General features: G+C 36.2%; 1 protein-coding gene across 1 annotated transcript; it reads left to right on the top strand.

Annotated features, from left to right (window-relative positions):
- The first annotated feature begins 213 nt into the window (after positions 1-213).
- Positions 214-561, top strand: LOC141701879 (putative mitochondrial protein AtMg00860). Its single transcript, XM_074505499.1, has one exon. It carries the CDS (start codon positions 214-216, stop codon positions 559-561), a length of 348 nt encoding a protein of 115 aa, XP_074361600.1.
- The last annotated feature ends 22,385 nt before the right edge of the window (positions 562-22,946 follow it).

Genomic DNA, 22,946 nt, shown 5'->3' with positions numbered 1-22,946 from the left:
AGAAGTGGGTACTATCAGATCAGAGTTCACCCAAAAGACATACACAAGACTACTTTCAAGATGCATGAGGGACACTATGAGTTTATGGTGATGCCATTTGTCCTCACCAATGCCCCAACATCATTCCAAGCCCTAATGAATGATGTTTTTTCAGAATTCATGAGAAAATTTATTCTTCTATTTTTTGATGATATATTGGTATAAAGTGCTAATATGATATACCATGTTAAGCATCTGAAATTGGTTTTTGAAGCACTAAGGAGGAACCAACTGTTCATATGGAGAAAGAAGTGTGATTTTGCAACCAGTACCATAGAGTACATGGGGCATATAGTATCTAGCACTGGAGTAGCAGCTGATGATAAAAAGATACAAGCAATGTTGCACTGGCCAAGACACAACAGTGTGAGGGCACTTAGAAGCTTTCTGGGGCTAACTGGATATTACAGAAGTTTTGTGATGAGATATGAGATTATGGCTAAACCACTGACTCAACTGTTAAAAACAGGAGCTTTTATCTGGGATAGAGAAGCAGATAATCCTTTTGACAAACTCAAATAGGTCATGTGCTCAACACCAGTACTGGCAATGCCAGACTTTAACAAACCATTCACAGTTGAAACAGATGCATGTTACAATGGTATTGGTACAGTGCTCATAAAGGAGGGGCAATAGCCTATCTCAGCAAGGCTTTAAGTCCTAGGCATCTGGGTTTATCTACCTATGAAAAGGAATTGTTAGCAGTCCTAATGGCTACTCAGAAATGGAGAACATACTTATTGGGCCAGAAATTCATCATCAAGACTGACCATGAAGCACTAAAGTATTTTATGGAGCAAAAACTCACTACCAACTTATAGCAGAAATGGCTATCTAAAATGCTGGGGTTTGACTATATTATCTCTTATAAAAGGGGAAAAGATAACTTGGTTGCAGATGCATTGTCAAGGCTACATGAGCAGACTGCTGATTATACTGCTCTTCACGTCTATAAACCATGTTGGAAGGAGGAGTTGAAGTCTAGTATCATATCTGATCGGAGTGCTCAGGATTTGTTGGCTCAACAGGCGGTACAAGGTATATTGCCAGATGACTTTTCATTACAAGGAGATAACCTAATGAAGGGAGGAAAATATTATGTGGGCAACAACACTGATATGAGAAGTAAAAATTTTCAAGTATTGCATGGGGAACTAAAGGGGGATACTCTGGTACTCTAGCGACTCTAAAGAGGATTGAAGCACACTTCTACTGGCCAGGTTTAAGGCAAGATGTAATCAATTGGGTGAGGGAGGGTGAAACTTCTTAAAGGAACAAAAGTGAGCATATACCAACTCCTGGTTTGCTTCAGCCACTTCCGATTCCAGAAACAGCTTGGCAAACTATATCCATGGACTTCATAGAAGGGTTTGTTGGGTATAATTCTAACTACACTGCACCAATGGGCAGTTATATATATAATAACAAGAACAAGGCAAATAACCAAATAACCAACTAACGAAATAAAACACGAAGATAATAACAAACTATAAAGACTGTAATTGACAAAGAAAGTAAAGAACACTTATCTATTATCACTTTCCAAATTCTGATAAAAAGAAGAACACAACAGCTGAGTCGCGAAACCCTTCAAGAGAACTTGACTGTTCTTGAAGATATTATTGCCCCCACTTAAGCTGTGATGGAATGTAACAATATCGCTTCCTGGATAAAATAACAACAGATCAATCTAGCCACAAAACCAACAATGATCAATGGCGACTCGCACCTCAGTTTGCCCATAAAAAACCTATGCAACTCATATATGTTTGCGAGGTAGGCACCGAGACTTATGTTATATTTATCTCAAGTATACATTCCAATATATAAGCATCTAAAGTTGCTCTTCTTCTATTTTACCCGATGTGGTATCTCAAGTAACAAAACAGAAAAAGTAAACAAAATGGGGTTTCCTTATTATTTATATTATATCCTGATTAATTAATAGTAATATTATAAAATAGATTCAGAGTATGATTAAAATAATCCTTAGTCAATATATTTAATATTAATAATTAAATAATCAATATAAATAATTAAACTTATATTTGAAAAGAAAAATATAAGAGTTCCCACTAGCACTAGGCCACACAAGCATTCTACTTATGCTAGTAGTTGTAAACAACACTAACACAAGATGCTATATAAACACAATATCTTTCTTTTACAATATCAATGTGGGACAAAATCCCCATAACCCATTTCAAACAAGCAACTTGTTAGGTCACACACACTGTAGAAGGGGGTTGAATACAGTGTTTACTACAATCAAATCGAATATAAGAACTCAAGTAACAGAAAACAGATTTTATTCAACACAATAAACTCTATTATAATATGGAACTGTCCTCTCTCAGTGATGAACAAATTATCACGAGATCTACTAGGGTTACAAAGAATAATAACTTCGATAATGATAACACTTATAGTGTAAACCCTATGCATGTGTTTATATACTACACAGTTACAAGATAATGTTCTAATTGATATGGAATATAATTCTGCTTTCTAAAATATATCAACTAGTTATCTTTTCTTCCAAGTATTCTATTCTTCATAGAATTCTTTCTTCATGCATATTTCTTTCTTTCTTAGTCTCGATCTTCTTTCCTTTCAATCTACCGCATGCCTTATCTCAAAGTCATCTTAAGTCCTGATATTATCTTCTGATAAATATCTTCTGATAACTTAAGTTCTGATATCTTAAGTTCCGTCTTCAGTATAAGTGCTGATTTCCAGTTAAGTATTGATTTGTCCTATTATGTAAGATCTGAAAACTAAACACAAATCATATTACACATGACATTATCAAATATATCTAACAATCTCCCCCAACTTGGAAATTAGCATAAAATACAAGTTCAACAGATATTTGATGATGTCAAAAACATTAAGTACAAATGAATGAGAATTTGGCTAGATAACTACAACTTACAGTCCTTCCAGCTTTACCATCTTAAGGTCTGATAACAGCTTCATTCTGAATGCACTTCAAAATTTAAGCAGTTGTAGATCTTTGACTTGGCTTCAATTTCTGATCTCTTTGATATCAGGAGTTGTTCTGAGATAGTTCTTCAACAAACATCTCTCAGCATATTCAAGTTCATTGACCATCCTCATTTTAGCATTTATCAATTCAGCTTTATCTTCACCAATTTGAAAAATAGCTGCTCTGAGATCATTTATCTTAGCTTTTCTTATCTCCTGATCTAGTCTGATCAGATATGCCTTGTCAGACTCTAGATTGAATTCCACAGCCTTATAACCCAGAAAAGTAGTTATGATCTTAGCAGAGTTAGGCTTCATTTCGACAATATCACCTCTGTGATCTCTGTACTTGGGACAGTATGTGCTGTCAGACTTTACAGAATAAAGCTTCTTCTGTCTTTGAATTTGAGATTTTAAATAACCTGCAACACTATCTGTTAATCTGTCTTTCACTTGAAGTAGAAATAAAACATGTTCCAGTTCCTCAAAATACTTCAGTGATATAGCATTCTGCCTAATCTGGTATACCCTTCCATCTATCATAAAATATAACAAGATATGTTCTTTAAAAAAGGTATGGTAACCCATTTGTACAGATTCAAGTTGATTCAATCTTTCAGGAGTTGCTCCAACACCTGGTTCACTTAAGGAAGTTGGATCATTGGTAGTGTTATGTACTCTTCTTTCATCAGAACTACCCAATCCAGATTTATCTCTTGCTTCCTTTCCTGTAACAACTCTTGCTTCAAAACCACTTGTTGCAGTCTTCAAAGGCTGAGCCTGTTTAGCTTTGGTGAATCCTGGTAGGAGTACCTTTGAAGGTTTAACATGAGCAATGTCAGAGGTTTCCTTTTTCTTATCTTCTGATATCAAGCCAACTTGAGCTATGTCAGAGGTTGCTTGCTTCACTGTCATATCAGAACTTACTACATCTTGACTCTGAACAACATGAGCCATGTCAGAGGTTGTTTAAAAAATCTTATTTTGCATCAGAGTAAGATTATCATCTTCTTCATCATCAATTATTTCTTCATCCATGACTGGCATATAAACCTTTACAGGTTCATCAACTTTTTCTTTGCCCTAGGACCTTGGATCAATTTCCACTTGTGATTTGGCTTTGGTTGTCCCAGAACTTGTTCTTTCCTTTATCACAATACCCTTAGGCTTTGGAAATTTCTTTTCAACAACAGAAGCTTTAGATTTTGTTTTGACACCTTCTGCTTTGAGTCTAGCTTCTTCTTCCTTTAGACTCTCAAAGTCCATTCCTGGATTTTCTTTAAGAAATAACTGCTTTGAAATTTCTTCATCAAGTTCCAGATGTTCATCAGAACTTATCCTTTTACCAGTATCAGAACTTATTCTTCTCCCAGTATCAGAACTTGTTCCTTGACTTGTAATTCTAGCTTTACTTGATGAAAATCCTTTGCCTTGACCTTGACCTCTACCCTTATTAGAGTTTCCCTGATCATCATTTCCATCATCCTTCCCCTTTAGAGTCTGAATAGATTTGCATTTGGACTTGATCACTTTCTCCCCTTTTTGGCATCAGCAGGTAAAAGAAGAGAGACAAGCAATTCCACTGAGGATTGGATCTCATTGAGTTGATTTTGGTGAGAAGCTTGATTCTTCAGAATTTCATCAATTTGAGTTTGTTGCTTCTCCTGAGTTTTCTCAATGTAGGCAATTCTGTCAAATGATGGCTTGAAAAATCTGTTCTTTTCAAGTTTCACATTCATATCTTGCTGGATCAAAGTTTCCTGAATTTTATTCACCTTGGCATGAGTTGTTGAGTGTTGACCCTGAAGGTGCCTAATACTCAATGCAGTAACTCTCAGCTGTGCCTTGAAATCATCATTTAACAGCATTTCATCAGCTTTTTCCAGATGCTCAGCAAGAATCTTTTCAGAAGGAACAAAACTAACTGTGTTCCATTCCTTAGTCCACTCCTTTCCTCTAGGAGTTTCACTCCAAGGTACTGGTGCTTCCCCTGTAACAAACTTCTTGACTAAATCAGCTTTATTAACTGTTTGTTGAGGTGCAAGTCCTGATGGACCAGCTGCATCAACATCTAAATTAGCAGCAGCTTCACCAGTAGTTTCTTCATTGGCAGCATCAGAACTTGTAGATCCTGCAGTATCAACATCCTATGATAAAATAGCAGTATATGAGGCTATAGAGGCTTCAACATCATCCTTTAAATTTTGATCTGCATCCAGGTTCTGATCAACATCCAATATTGATGTTGTTGGTGGAGTGAGTTAAATTGGTGGAGCTTCCAAGTACAAAACCTCAGGCATAATCAAGTTATGAATATCAATTTCAGCACTTGTACCTGGTTCTTCAGTATGTACTGGATTAACTATAGGTGACATAGGAGGTATAGGCATTCTGTCTTGAGCAGTTTCTGGTTGTGCAGAAGGAAGTGATTCAATAACAATTGGTTCTGTTGAGATCAGAGATTCCTGATCCCCTTCCTTAGCTACTTCCACTACATCCTCTGAATCTGACTCAACTATGTCCCTGTGAGCTCTCTGTTTCTTTAATTTCTTCAACGGTGGAGACACTGTAGGAGCTTTATCATTAAAATTTAACTTTCTAAGCCTGTTAAGGGGCCTAAAACTCCCAGTTACTGTATCTGTCTGAGAAGAAACCTTCTCAGCTTCTACAACAACAGGTTCTGATATGGGAACCTGTTCCTCAGTTGTTTCCTCAAATCAACAGAATTTAATCAAAACATTCATCACAAAATAAAATTAAAAGTCGATGAAGTAAAGATTATTAAATTGCAATTAAATATGCACAGTCACATAATTTGAGAAACAAAGAACAAATCTTGCAATTAAAGAAAATTTCATTGATATATCAGATGATTACATTTGATGAAATTTAGCAATTACATGCAAAAATTACAAGATAGTCCTATTCTACGATTCTTAACATCAACAGCCTTAGTCCTAGTCTAAGAAGACCTAACGACTACTTCTTCTGCTGCTGACGAAGAGCACTACAAGATGGATGATCCGTTCTTGCTGACGAAGAGCTTCTCTCCTTTCCTCTTCCAACCTATCAAGATGGAGGTGATACTCCATTGATAAGAACAAGAGTTCTGTGTGAACCTCTTGTGGAACTGAGTTCCAAAGCTCGTCGGGAATGGCGGTGACATGCCACTCATGTTGCCATTCATCACAACTCAACTCGATGTTAAAGGTTTCATAGTTCAGGAACATGTTGAAACAAACCATTTTTTATATGAATAAAAAGAGAGTGAGTTTGTGAGAAAATGAAAGATGTTTTGCCTGGAATGAATGGTCGGTTTAAATAGCCAATGGAATACCAAGGGACGCGAGGACTGGTTAAAAATTACAAGTAAAAATAATGACCCCTCGACTCCCTAGACTGATGTGTAATAATAACAGTTAGTAAAGGATCTAAAGCCAGAGTTAATGGGCACGGGATATAATAATAATTACTGTGCGCATGCATTTTTTCAAGACATACACGCTAACCACTAACCCATAATGATTATGACTGTTTTATCTCATATAAACCAATATTCTGTAAAAATATTATCGTTCAAGTAATGACCAAAAATAAACCAAGTAAATAAATACTGCCACGTCAGCATCAGAACTTGATTATTATCAGGATTTAAAAGTCATCAGAATATGGCTCCTTTACTCGAAAAGTGAATGTTTATTCCTATAATTCTTCACACATATACTAATATGGTTACATCAGAACTTAATCATCAGAACTTTCATCAGAACTTGTCCTCATAATTTATACAATCTGACACATAAACTATTCATCTAAAACAACATTTATCACCACAGTAATTTTCATCATTCATATGGAGTGTAATTGTGTGCATTAAGCTAAATATCATACAAAAAGTAAAGTCTGATTCACTGCAGTATATCTTAGAAATAAGGCATAACTAAGAACTTTACTCAAAATCTGTCATTATTCTGAAGCCTACTATTGAATGAGTTCATGCACGAGTCCACCTCAGCTGTTTTGTGCTCATTTTATGCATCTTTTGAAATTCCATTTTACAGTGGCTTCTCAGTGTAAGTGAGTCACGGTTGCTTATCAGAATTTATGCTGTTATCAGAGTATTTCTTTCTCCAGTAATCATAGAGTGTGAAAAGTCACCAAGAAAATTTTTATTTTGCTTTTCTAATGCATATTACTTAATACCAGCAATGCACTTGGGTCTTCCCTTCCACATTTTCACTCTAGATCTCAAAGGAGTACCTGATTTTTTTTTTTTTTTTGATAAGTGAGGCTTATCAGCACTTAGTACATCCATCAGATTTACTAATATCGGAACTTAACAGATAAGAAGCATTATTCTAGTTTTTGACTTAGTAATAAGATACACAAAGTAAACTTAACTAAGCTCAATATCAGAATTTGCTTGTGTTAAAAGATTTCCACATAAACAATTACTTCAAACATGGGATCTTTAGTATATTAAAGACTACTTGGTCAGCATCTAGCACAGTTATCCTCATTGGATTGAATAGTCACAGAAACATTCATATCACTATCAGAGTATAGAAATTCATATCAGACAACAATCAGCACTTAAGAAAATTTCAATTTAAGCACATAATACACAAAGATAGTAATATCTGTAAATACTGATCATAAAATCTGATGTATCAGAACATAAACTAAGCAGACTTAGAGAAAGAACCTGAAACCATTCCAAGTTCATTTACCAATCTTGTAAAAGTAGCTTCACACAGTGGTTTTGTGAAGATATCTGCTAGTTGTTGATCTGTTGGAACAAAATGCAATTCCACTGTACCTTCATCCACATGTTCCCGTATGAAGTGGTACCTAATGCTGATGTGCTTTGTCATTGAGTGTTGAACTGGATTACCTGTCATAGAAATAGCACTTTGATTATCACAGTAAATAGGGATTTTAGAAAATTCTAACCCATAATCCAATAACTGGTTCTTCATCCAAAGAATCTGTGCACAACAGCTTCCTGCAGCAATGTATTCTGCTTCTGCAGTTGATGTGGAAATTGACTTCTATTTCTTGCTAAACCAAGAAACCAATCTGCCTCCAAAAAATTGGCAGCTTCCACTTGTGCTTTTCCTGTCAATTTTGCATCCTGCAAAATCTGCATATGAGTAACCTATTAGCTTAAAGTCTGATTCTCTAGGATACCACAATCCCAGATCAGCTGTACCCTTAAGGTACTTAAAAATTCTTTTCACATCTGTTAAGTGAGGTTCTCTTGGATCTGCTTAATATCTTGCACAAAGACAGGTATCATACATGATATCAGGTCTACTTGTAGTTAGATAGAGTAGAGAGCCAATCATACCTCTGTAATCAGTAATATCTATTGATTTACCAGTATCCTTATCCAACTTAGTTGCAGTGGCCATAGGATTGGATGCACTTGAACAATCTTGCATTCCAAACTTTTTTAAAAAATTTATGTTGTACTTAGATTGACAAATAAAAGTTCCTTCTTCATTCTGCTTGACTTGAAAGCCTAGAAAATAGTTAAGTTCTCCCATCATACTCATTTGATATCTTGACCGCATCAGCTTGGCAAACTTCTTACAAAGTCTATCATTTGTAGAACCAAAAATGATATCATCAACATATATTTGCACCAAAAGTAAGTCCTTTCCATGGTTGAGGTAGAACAGTGTTTTGTCAATAGTCCCTCTGTTAAATCCACTATCCAGAAGAAACTGAGCTAAAGTCTCATACCATGCTCTTGGAGTTTACTTAAGGCCATAAAGTGCTTTATCAAGCCTGTAGACATGATTGGGAAATTTGGGATCTACAAAGCCTGGAGGTTGTTCAACATATACCTCTTCTTCCAATTCTCCATTGAGAAAAGCACTTTTCACATCCATTTGAAAGACTTTAAACTTCTTGTGAGCAGCATAAGCTAAAAATATCCTTATGGCTTTCAATCTAGCAACTAGTGCAAATGTTTCATCATAATCAATTTCCTCATATTGAGAGTATCCTTTTGCAACCAGCCTTGTTTTGTTCCTTATAATTATGCCATCACTATTAGTTTTGTTTCTGAACACCCACTTTGTACCAACAACAGACATGTTCTTTGGTCTTGGCACTAGAGTCCAGACTTTATTTCTTTCAAATTCATTTAACTCTTCCTGCATTGCTTGCACCCAATCAGCATCTTGAAGAGCTTCTTCCACTTTCTTTGGTTTAGTCTGAGATAGAAAAGAATTATAGAGACATTCATTTGATCTATCTGTTCTAGTTCTGACACCTGCATTAGGATTTCCAATAATTAAGTCAGGTGTATGTGCTTTAGTCCACTTCCTTGCAGATGGAAGGTTCTCTCTAGAACTCGATGCTCCCCCATGATCCATGCTGTCTCCATCAACATTTTCTGATGCTCCCCCTGAAATTATGCTCGCTGAGTTAGATCCTTCAGAATTTGAGTTTCCAGAAATATCACAACATGAGTTTCCAGAATTATCAGAACTTGGCCCATCAGAACTTGAAGAGCCTGTTGTAGGTTCTGATACTTCTTGAGATGTGGTTGGATCTTCAGTATGCTCCCCCTGCACAGGTGCATTTTCCTTTGGCGTAGTCACCACAGTTTCAATAACATCAGAGTTTAATCTATCTGAGTTTGCAGTATCAGGATTTAGACTGTCAGGAGTTACAGAATTAGAATTTAAAATTTCATTTTCGAATCTCAGCTGATCATGATCATTGAAATCTTCAAGTCCAGTAATCTTCTTATCATCAAAAGAGACATTGATCGATTCCATGACAACCCTTGTTCTTAAATTGTAGACTCTGAAGGCTTTTGTGGAAAGTGGATATCCAACAAAGATTCCTTCATCAGCTTTTAGATCAAATTTGGATAGCTGTTTGGGATGAGTCTTAAGAACAAAACACTTGCATCCAAATACATGAAAATACTTCAGATTTGGCTCCTTTTTCTTCACCATCTCATATGGTGTCTTTCCATGCTTGTTAATGAGTGTAGCATTCTGAGTAAAATAAGCAGTCTGCACAGCTTCAGCCCAAAAGTAGGTTGGCAACTTTGCTTCATCAAGCATAGTCCGTGCAGCTTCAATAAGAGTTCTATTCTTTCTTTCAACAACTCCATTTTGTTGTGGAGTTCCAGGAGCAGAAAATTCCTGTTTTATTCCATGGTTTTTGCAGAACTCTTCCATAATCAAATTCTTGAACTCAGTGCCATTATCACTTCTTATGATCTTCACAGAATCTTTGACCAATTTATCCAGTTGCTTGACATGATCAATCAAGATAGATGCAGTTTCACTTTTTGTGTGCAAGAAATACACCCATGTGTATCTGGTGAACTCATCCACTCTGACCATAGCATATTTCTTCTTTGCAATAGACATGACATTCACTGGACCAAATAGATCAACATGTAGTAGGTGATAAGGCTAAAGAATTGATGATTCAGTCTTGCTCTTGAATAAAGACTTTATTTGTTTTGCCTTCTGAAATGAATCACAAAGGCCATCAGGAGCAAATACTGATTTTGGAAGTCCTCTCACAAGATCTTTCTTGACTAGTTCATTTATATTGTTAAAATTTAAATGAGAGAGTTTCTTGTGCCAATCCCAGCTTTCTTTAATTGATGCTCTACTCAACAGACAGATTGCAGAACCATCAATACTTGTTGAAAGCTTGTCTTCATAAATGTTACCATGCCTGTACCCTTTCAGAACAACTTCGCCTGTAGATTTGCTTACAACTTCACAGTGTTCTTCAAAGAAATCCACATGATAACCTATGTCACAGATTTGACTAACACTCAGCAGATTCTGTTTAAATCCTGAGACCAGAGCTATTTTTCAATGATGACATTCCCAAGATTGATATTGCCATATCCCAGAGTTTTTCCAATGTTGTCATCTCCATAAGAAACACCTGGGCCAGCTTTCTCCACAAAGTCTGATAGCAGGGCTTTATTTCCAGTCATATGTCCTGAACATCCACTGTCCAAAACTAGGATGTTTTTTCTTGTTGCCCTGCAATCACAAAGACCACTAATGATTAGTTTTAAGGACCCAGACTTGCTTGGATCCTTTGGCCTTTTTAAGTTTGTTAACATTTGCAGCGGATTTAGCATCAGAGTTTATGTTAACAGTTTTCTTATCAGAATTTATAATATCAGACTTTGCATCAGAACTTACACTAGAAGGAATAATGCTAACATTCTTTACAGAAGGTTTTATTTGATAATAATCATAGTATAAACTATGATATTCCTTACAAGTATAAATGGAATGCCATAAACTACCACAATGAAAACAAGGATTTTGTGGCTTATATCTAACAGACTGACTCTTAACTCCTGACTTTGAAGGTAAGGATTTTTTGTTCTTATTCTTCCTGCAAAAAGAAGCCAGATGGTTAGAGTTTCCACAGTTATGACATGTTTTTCTAGGAGTATTAGGAACAGGCTTATAATTGTTACTTTTTTCACACCTTCCTTTCCATTCCTATTTTTCCTAGGTGGCTTTACCTTGTTTAAATTCTTAACATCTTTCAGCTTATGTTTAAACTGCTTCTTAGTCATTAATCCTATGTTAACTTCAGTTGGCTTATCCTGTTTAGGTTTGTCAGAAGTTACTTTCTCCTTAACTTCTGATTTCTCAATATCAGACTTTGTAGTTACAAACTTAACAGGATTTACCGTTGGTTTTTGTTTAACAACTATAGGCTCAGTTTCTACAGTTCTCTTACTGTTCTTATCATCTCTATAACCTAAGCCCTCTTTCCAGTTTCCACTACTAAGAATATCCTGAGTTGCTTTACCAGAGTTAGTCCAAGTCCTGATAATCTCTCTGTCCTTTTCTAACTCAGTTTTTAGAGATTCATTCATTTTTAGCACTTCATCCCTAACATAAAGATATCATCTCTATCTTTCTGAGTTTGATGGAACATGACTAACTCTTTTTCTAAATAATCATTCCTCTTTTTATAAGCAAGATTTTCAGAAGTTAATCTTTCACATGTTAAAGTTTGATCTTTATAACTAATGAACATGGTTTTAAGATATCTTCTCAACTCAGTAATATCATCAGTATGAAAGGCATAAGTAGTTTGAGGTACCTTTAAGTTAGCAGTATCAGAACTGCTATCAACATTTGCCATCAAGGCATAGTTTTCCTCATCCTCAGAATCTGAAGCATCTGACCAGCTTTTCTTCTTTGTGACAAGAGCTTTGCCTTTGTCACTCTTCCCTTTTCTGCAATCAGGAGATATGTGGCCTTTCTCACCACAGTTGTAACATTTAACATTCGAGTAATCTCCTCTGTCAGACTTTCCTCCTTTGCCTTCAGATTTTCTGAAACCTTTCTTATCAGAACTTGCACCTTTCCTGGAAAACTTCTTCCCTCTCCTGAATTTCCTGTATGCAATCTTTGTGATTTCTTTCACCATAAGAGCACACAGCTTCATCATTTCTTCATCAGGATCTATCTCAGGTATACTTTCAGTTTCCGAGTCATCATCACTATCAGAACTTGATGACTCAATATCAGATTTTGTGATGAGAGCTTTTTCCTTGCCTTTCTTTGAGGCAGCAACTTTGGGACTTTCCTCCTCAGCCATAAAGGCAACTGTCCTTGACTTTCTTCCATTCCTCTTTCTTCTTTGTTCTATCTCAAGTTCATGAGTCTTGAGCATCCCATAAATTTCATCAAGAGTTGTTTCATCAAGATTATAGTTGTCTTTTATTATTATGGCCTTCAAATCCCATCTTTCAGGAAGAGCTAACAGGAATTTAAGATTTGAATCTTCAATATCATACTCTTTGTCAACTAGTGATAAATCATTCAAAAGTTTGACAAATCTGTCATATAAATCAGTTAATGACTCATCAGGCTTTGAGTTAAAGTGCTCATACTCTTGAGTGAGTATAGTCTTCCTGTTCTTCTTGATTGAATCAGTTCCCTGACACCTTGTTTCCAAAGCATCCCATATCTCTTTTGCAGTCTTGCATTGAATTACCCTGTTTGACATGACATTATCAATGGCACTATGCAGCAAGTGTCTTACCTTTGCATCCTTTGCAATCGATGAGACATCTTCAGCAGTGTAAACACTTTTCTCCTTTGGTACAGACTTTGCTGGCTGACCTGCAACTTCCACAGAGAGTTTGGTTGGAATATGTGGTCCTTCATTAACCCTGTCGAGATATTCTGGATCTGTAGCTTCCAGAAACATAGCCATCTTCACTTTCCTCATGGAATACTCAGAAGGTTTCAACATGGGAACTCTTATAGTCTCATATCGACTATGGGTTATGGTTTTTGGAGGTTCTTCAGTATTGGTGGGCTTGGTTGGAGTTTCTTCTTCAGACATGATTGTTTATGGATCTTAAACTGTATGTGTGTTAACAGATTGGCTCTGATACCACATGTTAGGTGACACATACTATAGAAGGGGGTTGAATACAGTATTTACTACAATCAAATCGAATATAAGAACTCAAGTAACAGAAAACAGATTTTATTCGACATAATAAACTCTGTTACAATATGGAACTGTCCTGTCTCAGTGATGAACAAATTATCACGAGAGCTGCTAGGGTTACAAAGAATAATAACTTCGATAATGATAACACTTATAGTGTAAACCCTATGCCTGTGTTTATATACTACACAGTTACAAGATAATGTTCTAATTGATATGGAATATAATTCTGCTTCCTAAAATATATCAACTAGTTATCTTTTCTTCCAAGTATTCTATTCTTCATAGAATTCTTTCTTCATGCATATTTCTTTCTGTCTTAGTCTCGATCTTCTTTCCTTTCAATCAGCCGCCTGCCTTATCTGAAAGTCATCTTAAGTCCTGATATTATCTTCTGATAACTTAAGTTCTGATATCTTAAGTTATGTCTTCAGTATAAGTGCTGATTTCCAGTTAAGTACTGATTTGTCCTGTTAGGTAAGATCTGAAAACTAAACACAAATCATATTACACATGACATTATCAAATATATCTAACACAACTTTGTCCAAATATATTCATGGATTCCAATAAGAAAATGTCTTAGATCCAAATAAGAAAGTTTAAGTCCTCATGTCAAGGAACAACCTCCAAGTGTTAGCTTCCGAAAATCATATCAAGAACATATATAAAATATACCTCAAACTTTCCATTTTCTAATAATCTCCCATAAATCCATAATTAAATTGCATACCAGATTTTATACATGACATGTTTTTCAGACTTGGTACCCTTCCGGGTTTGAACCCTCTTAAGTCCTCTACTTCGATGGCTACCAGATACAGATGAAATGTTTCACCTTGAATCTTTATCCGTTGGGTGTAACCACACTCCATAGACGATAATAAGTCAGAGGCTAGGGTGTCAATCTATGGCTTTGAGACGTTAATGGTAATCTCTCGATCCTGTTAGTCGAATGTTTCGAGGAATAACCCTTTTCCTCTAATTGCAACCACACAATTACATTCGATTAGCCGGGCATCTCCAGATATATACTGCTATCATCTCGTCAAACGACTTGACCCCATTCAGAGTTCAAATAACTCTTGCTAACTAGCAGTTCAAGTACCTCTTAAGGTTTATAGGGGATAGACTCATATACATAAGTATCTAAATGTATATGGTAGAGGTACTACTAATTCATCCTTACAACTTGTTATTACCACATTGAATACACTTCGAGGAATCTCCCCTCAGGTGTATTGGGTTCTCGTTGTTGATGAATTATGATGGGTTACCAGTCCCATCCCCAAACTCGACTTAAGGACTACATCATGCTCAAGCCCCTTAGTCAGCAAATCAGCTACATTATCCCGAGTTCCTATGAACTCCATAGCAATAATCCTATCAGACACAAGACCCCTTATATACTTCATTCTAACTTGGATGTGTCTTTTTTTTAGCATTATAATTCACACTTTTAATCTTGTCGATAGTTGTACGACTATCACAATGAATAGAAATGGAAGGAAGCGGCATGCTTACTACATGTAACATACTCATGAGTCCATGTAACCATTTAGCCTCCGTCCCCGTAGCATCAAGTGCACACAACTCAGCCTCAAAAGTAGACCGAGTAATTAAAGTCTGTCTAGAAGACTTCCAGGACACTACTCCACCCGCAAGGGTAAACACATATCCAGTCACTCCATTGGAACCAGATTTCTTAGCTATCCAACTTACATCACTGTACCCCTCCAGTACCCCCGGAAATCTCCGGTAATGCAAGCCAAAGGAAAGAGTTCTCTTGAGATATTTAAGAACTCTATCCAGTGCCTCCCAATGAGTCTTGTTTGGACATAAATATTTGGCCTAGTCACATTAGCAAAATATTGCAAACTCCCAATAATCTGAGAATACCTTAACTAAGACACAGGAACTCCTGAACTATTCTTGACTAAGATAACTTTTGAATCATATGGTATACCAGCGATTTTACAATTTGAATAACCGTACTTCTCAAGTATAGATTTTTCTATATAATGAGACTGTGACAAAGTTATTCCATCAGTTGACTGAGTCAACTTGATCCCAAGAATCACACTAGCCTCACCCATGCAATAACCCCAATTTTTTGAATTTTTGAAACCTTTATGAATAGTGTTTTGCTGATTATGCTGAATAAGAAAACTTTTCATGCCACACTATGTAGGGGTTCTTTTATTGATCTTCTGGGATATTATTAATACTCTATGTGGTATATAAGTGTATGTAAAGATCGTCAGAATCCAAATCCGAACACTTTGATTTTTCCCAAAAATCCATCAGATACAGAAATAATTGAGTATAAGATAACAGGATAAAAAGGATTTAAATTCAAGGATTATAAGAGAGGATCATAAAAAGGAATTTAATGTATTGAGAAAGGTTAAGGGAACCCAAGTAATAAAATCCCGGGTATGATCCCTCAAACAATAAACGAGAACGAAAGTTAAGCGAACCGTATAACAGATCAGCGGCCATTAGCCAAGTGATTAGGAGTTAATCAAAGAGTTAGTGGAGGGGGATGTCATCTCACCAACAAGAAGAGGACAAGTGTGGGATGATGACATAAGGGAATGACTTAAGCATGACAAAAAAAGGAGGGATTAGTTGGTTGATTGTGAACCATTCATTCTTTACCATGGTAAAAGATCAAAATTTGCCAAGCCAAAAAGGAAATCAACCAAGCAAAATATCATAACACAAAAATTAAAAATTTGACTTTGCTCCCATGAAGAGAAGCTCTCGGCCAAAACAAACCCAGCAACTTGAAATTATCATATCTCCTTCAATACTCACTCAAATGTTGTGTTCTATAGCTCGTTGGAAAGGTATTGAGATGGCCTACAACTCTTGTTCACAAGTATCGTCCAAAAAAGCATGGTAAGACCCTCATTTTTACAGTTCTTTCAATTGTATTTTTAGAAATTTTAAAGCCTAACTTTGTGTTCTTGATTTCTTTGGAAAGATCAAGCTTGTAGGAGGCTCCCTAAGGATTCCTAGAAAATTAACACCTACCAAGGAAGGTATAAACTTCAAACCATAGCCTTTAATTTTACTATTAGTGAGTTTGATGGTTGATTTTCAAAATGAGAAGCATGATCTTTGATTATTAGTAGTTTGATTTGAAATTGGAGTGATTTGGTGAATGAATCTTGTTATAGTTAATAGAACTTGATTGTGGTTGGTTGAGATGAAGAATCTGGAGAATAAGGACTGGTATAGTATTATGTAGTTGGGGTTTTGATGTGTTAATAATTGTGGGTTGTTTGGTGAGGTTTTGTTGTAGTGAGAAACTTGGAAAACTCATAAATATAGGCGTCGTAATGCCCGTTTTCCTTAGACTGTTGTACATGAATCTCGGACCAGATAACTCACTGACCAATCTTTAAATATGCCATGTTTAGCTAGATCATGTCGTAAGCTTCGTTTTGGTATGTGGTTCGCTTAGATCCGATTTACGGTTTAGGAGAAACGACCGTTTTAAGTAACGGCGTTTCACGAACGAACCTTTACCCCTCACTTTACTTTGAGACCTTGGTTAAGGCCCTTAAATGACTAATTGGAGTATGAAACAATTATGTAAAGTGGATTAGGCAGTTAGTAGAGTACTCGCAAAAGAATCGCCTTAAAATTCTTAATGGTTAATTTATTAAAAATGGTGGATCCGAGGGTACTCGAATGACTTATGTGATTCTTTAAGCGTAGGAGTGACCATAAGCGAACGTTAGGGTTCAATTGGTTAAAGTCTAGTTTCTTAAGCGACCGGGGTTTAATTCCGACTTATGTTGTTGTTCATAGGTTATCGGACCCACTCTAAGCTTAAGTCTATCCGGGAACACTCAGGCAAGTTTTCTACCCGTTATACTCTTGTTGTGATGTATACATATGTATATGCATTATCTTGTGATAGATGCATGGTGGTTAATTAGCAAATCTTGCGATATATTGGAGCATGTGATATGGTATATATGCATGTCTGTTTCGTAATCTTGATATATATTGTTGATTCAATTGCTTATAAGTTGCATAATACCTATGCTAGAGATAAGCAGTAGTTGCGTATACCCTTAGTATAGGGGACCCAAAGGTGAACATTTTCTAAAACCGGGAGTCGATGTTCCCGAGTATATTATATATATATTTATATATATATATATAGATATAGTTTTCAAAACTATGAATCGAATAAGGTTTATTCGATAACTTTATTTTATTAATAAATATTATTTTGAATATTCATTCGAGGGCTTATGACTCCGTCTATTTTATTAATGAATATTATTTTGAATATTCATTCGAGGACATATGACTCCGTTTATTTTATTTAATGAATATTATTATTTGAATATTCATTCGAGGACTTATAACTCCGATTATTTAATAATTATTATTCTTTATTTTATTAAAGAATAATGTGTCGATAATCAAACTCACTTTTGATTATTCAAATAAAGATCCTACTTTCGTATAAGTATATCTTTAGTTATTTAATATTCATTTCAATTATGAGTTTTAAAACTCCTACCTCGATTATATTTAAAAGGATCACCCTTATGGGAATATTATTTAAATAATAATATTCAGATATTTTCTAATATAACGGGACTGATTTATTTTACTAAATCAGCATTACTCCAAACATTCTTAAAAATGTTTTCGAGTCTTCAAAATGATTTTCAAGGTTAGGGCGGATCCCAATACTCATTTTTTTTTATATTTAAGATCTTCCTTTCGAAGGGGATTTAAATACTCGCTCAAAACCTGAGGGATCCGGCTCTGTGGTGTATTTTAAATTCGCAACAAGGTTGTTGTTTTAATAAAAGAGTTTTTGATTACTTACCCAACTAGATACGACTTCTTGGTGGAGCCGTATCAACAAGTTTCTACTTGGGGAAAGGAGGGACAAGCTTTACGTTTCAGAGTCATGGATTTCATCTGAACTAGGAGTGGCGTAAGTGGTCGAGTGGCGCCGGCCCAGCCTTATTATATTGGCCCAAATGGCCTGGAAGTTCCGTTAAGACGGTCCATTTCTTAGGAGTCCAGTGTTCGGTTGACAAGTAAATCCGACAGCTTCTCCTCTACATGTAGAAAATGGTGGGGTTGCACTACTGCGACTGATCATCGTGAGTGGTCTTCCTGGCGCGGCAAACTCCCGTAATGAGTTCATCATCCAATTGGATATTTCTGTAACACTACCCAGAGCACTTCGATAGAAAGACTACGGCTGGGCGATTGTTGAGTGTTGGCAGGGTCGAGTTTTCAAAATGATATTTTTATCAAATGAAGTATCTCGTAACTTCATTTCATTTTGATGATATTTCAAAGATTGATTCTATACAAGTTTTGTCTTGTAGCTTAATCTATGGGATGAACTATTTATACATTGAACGGTGGTAGTTCAAGTAGTATTCGGAAAAGATATAAGTATATTGGAGTATCTTGTAACTTCATCTTTTAAACTTATATCTAGTAAATGATTATCTTGTGCATGTCAAAGATTTTCAGAAAAACGTTGAGACAAGGTTAGATATATGAGATCACCTTGCAACGATATTTTTATACATTTATAAACTGGAACTCTATGTATATTATACATGTAGAGGATTTCAAAGATTATGAAAAGTATATAGGTATATATATACTGAATATTTTGCGACTTGGTCGCGTTAAGATATCAACTTGGTTCATTTCTTCTTGACCAAGACTTTCATGAGTACTATGAGAATGCTCATATATTGTTAATTATTATACATATTATTTCGGTGGGCTTGTTGCTCACCCTTGCTTTCTTCTTTCATCACACAACAACAGACATACAAGATGAACAGGACCAAACTCCCAATTTGCGAGCGGATAGGAAACGTTCCGCAGTTTCCTATAGGCGTTGATGTCGCTATAGCTGAGGTATGAACTACCAATAGGCTAGGCTTTCAACTTTTGATGTACCAGACTTATGTATCTTTATGAATTGTAATAATGACAAAGAAATGTAAATTTATTCAGAAACCCTTTTAAGGTGTAACGGTTTATAATTGTGGAATAAAATGACTTGTGTTATTTTTGATATTCATCTCTGAGACTATAACTTGTGGTGTGTGTGTGTGTATATTGTGGGGTCACAGTACTCAGTAGTTGGTTGACTGTTAAGATTAAGTATTGATAAAGGAAATGAAACTCGTGACAACCCGAATCCCCGACCCCGGATTTGGGGGTGTTACAACCTATATCCTTCATCTCAAAGTGCCTCTTCAAGAAACTCCTTGTCTTGTTAATAATCTCAATATTGGTTCCAAAAACCAAGATATCATTTATATACAAGCACAGAATCACACAATCATTACCTCTAACCTTATAGTAGACACACTTGTCACTCTTATTAACTAAAAACTCAAAGTCTGAAACAGTTTCATCAAATTTTTTATGCCAGTCTATAAGTTCTTGTTTAAGGCCATAGATGGACTTGACTAGTTTACATACTTTCCTCTTATTACCAAAAGCAACAAATCCCTCAGGTTGATCCATATAAATCTCTTCTTCAAGGTCACCATGAAGAAAAGTTGTCTTTACATCCTTCTGATGGATGATAAGACCATGTACGGAAGCCAATGCAATAAGCAATCTGATTGTTGTCATTTAGGCAACTGAAGAATATGTATCAAAATAATCAATGCCTTCCCTTTTCCTAAAGCCCTCAGCAACTAGCCTAGCCTTGTACTTATCTATTTAGCCGCCTAGCCTTGTACTTATCTATTTAGCCATCAGGGTTTAGCTTCCTCTTGAAGATCCATTTACATCCAATAGTAGAACACCCATGAGGGAGATCAACCAACTCCCATGTTCCATTTGCAACAATTGAGTCAATTTCACTCTTTACGGTACCTTTCCAATGCCTTGATTCCGAAGAATCCATGGCTTGATGGAAAGTTAAAGGCTCATCCTCGACATTGTAAGTGATAAAGTCACTTCCAAAGTCCTTGACTACCTTTGCATGCTTACTCCTTCTAGGTTCCTCTACTTCGTTAGGATTAGAGCTACTACTAGGATCCATCCCCACATTTGTCATCTTTTCCACATGATCAGGAATATAACTCGATGTGTGAGTGCGATCTTCCTCCGAACTACCCAAAGGTATACCAGTATTCATAGGGAATACTTCCTCAAAGAAAGTTGCATCACGAAATTAAACTATAGTATTTGCCACAATACCATCCATGTCAGATTTTAATACTAAAAATCTCATAGCAGTTGTGGTTTCAAGATAGCCCAGAAAGATACAATCAACGGTTTTCAGACCCATTTTTTTTCTCTTGTGTTCAGGGACAAGCACCTTAGCAAGGCACCCCCACACACGAAGATAACTCAAACTTGTCCTACGATTTCTCTATAATTCATATGGTGTCTTGTCCATATGTTTCAGAGGGACTCTATTCAGAATATGGCAAGCCGTATTCAGAGCCTCTCCCCACATGTACTTAGGCAACCTAGAATTAATCAGCATACTGTTAATTATTTTTTAAAGGTTCTGTTCTTTCGCTCTGCCACCTCATTAGACTCAGGTGTGTATGGTGGAGTAACCTCATGAACTATTCCATTGCTTGCGCAAAATTCATTAAACAAGGTACTCGTATACTCACCACCTCTCTCAGATCTCAAACGTTTAAGTACTTTGCCAGTTTGTGTTTCAACTTCATTTTTATACATAATGAATTTATCTAGTGCTTCATCCTTATGTTTAAGGAAATAAACTTAACAATATCTACTACAATCATCTATAAAGATAATGAAATATCTACAGTGATCCTTAGTCAACACACCACCAAATTCACATATGTCTGAGTGCACTAAATCTAACAAGTCTGAATCCCTAACAACATTATGAAAAGGTTTCCTTGTTTGTTTAGCAGTTACACACACTTGACATTTAGATTTTTTATGGCGTACTTTGGAATCAACTCTAAATTTATCATATTCTTTAGAGCACCAAAATTTAAATGACCAAGTCGTAAATGCCATAAATCCGATGATTCTACACAATTAACAGAAGGAGCAACACTATCATTAATAAAACCACCCAAAACGGGTCTAATATTTGAAACCAAACCATCAGACAAGTAACCCTTGCCAAAGAATGTACCAGTATGAGTAATTACTTTAAAACACTTCAAAGAAAGTTCAAAACCGTTTTTAATGAAACAACTTCCACTTATAATATTTCTACGAATAAATGGAACATGATGCACTCTAGTGAGAGATATAATCCGCCCAAAAGCAAACTTCAGGTCCACGTTTCAAATTCCAAGCACTTGTGCAGCACTAGCATTCCCCATCATCACTGTCATTCCATGACTCTGTTGATAAGATACAAACAAGCTAACATCAGCACAAATATGTACATTAACTCCAGTATCAATCAACCACTCATGTGATAGATAAGACGAAAGTAGTACAGCGTTGTAAGTAACGTACCCGTCATCGATTCCAGAGGCAACAACCTCACCAATGACCATGTTAGCTACTGGCCCACTCGTGGTTCCAAGTCCAAGCATAGTATTTACTTGAGCTACCACTCCATCTTTCTTAGCTTTCTTACTTGGACAGTCCTTGCTCCAATGACCAACCTATCCACAAGACCAACATGGTTTGTTCACTTTTGGTTTTTTAGCCTTGTTCTTGTCAGGTTTAGTGCTAGCCTTCTTAGTGACAACCTTTCTTTTTTATCCTACAGTCACTACATTCACCTTCGAGGTCTCATATTTCGCAGGCATCACATGTCCTTGTTTGGATTTGTGCTGCTCCTGCACAGAGATGTCCAACATCAAGTTAGTCCAAGTGATCTCTCCTTTCTGTTTTTTCAGGGAAAGAGCAAACTCCTCCTAAGACTTGGGGAGCTTTTCAGTCACGGACATCACTCGAAACTTCTCAGGCTAGACCATACCGGACTCACCCAAAGCATGAACTAACATCTCAAACTCAGGAACCGGTTCAGTCATGGATTTTCCATCCACCAGCTTGAAATCAAGAAACCTAGCCACAGAATACTTCTCAAGTCCTTGAGAATTAGTATTATGGGTTTGATGCAGCTTATCCCATAAGACCTTAGTAGTATGGGCATCTGATGAATAAATATCGAACAAGGTGTTCACCAAGGCTGCCAAAATGACTTCCCTAGCCACCCCATCCTTCTCAGCCCAAAAAGCATATAAGCCTTAACATATTCAGTCTTCACTTGATACAACACAGGAGGATCATACTGCACCACTGGCCAAAGACCCTTAATCCATTAACCAGAGCTTCATCTTTTCCTGCCAATGAGAAAAGAAGCTCCACCACTGAATTTATTAGGCCTACCCGATAAATCAATTGGACGGGGAAAACGATACATGGTCCAATCAATGGATGCAGTACCA

This window comes from Apium graveolens, chromosome 2 (assembly GCF_009905375.1).
Source record: "Apium graveolens cultivar Ventura chromosome 2, ASM990537v1, whole genome shotgun sequence".
NCBI classification, from domain to species: domain Eukaryota; kingdom Viridiplantae; phylum Streptophyta; class Magnoliopsida; order Apiales; family Apiaceae; genus Apium; species Apium graveolens.
The sequence above is the reverse complement of the archived record's forward strand: the minus strand, read 5'-3'. Positions and strand labels throughout refer to the sequence as shown.

What these genes read in the sequence shown, in the direction of transcription:
- LOC141701879 (XM_074505499.1), top strand. Translation starts at nt 214, where the DNA reads ATGATATACCATGTTAAGCATCTGAAATTGGTTTTTGAAGCACTAAGG.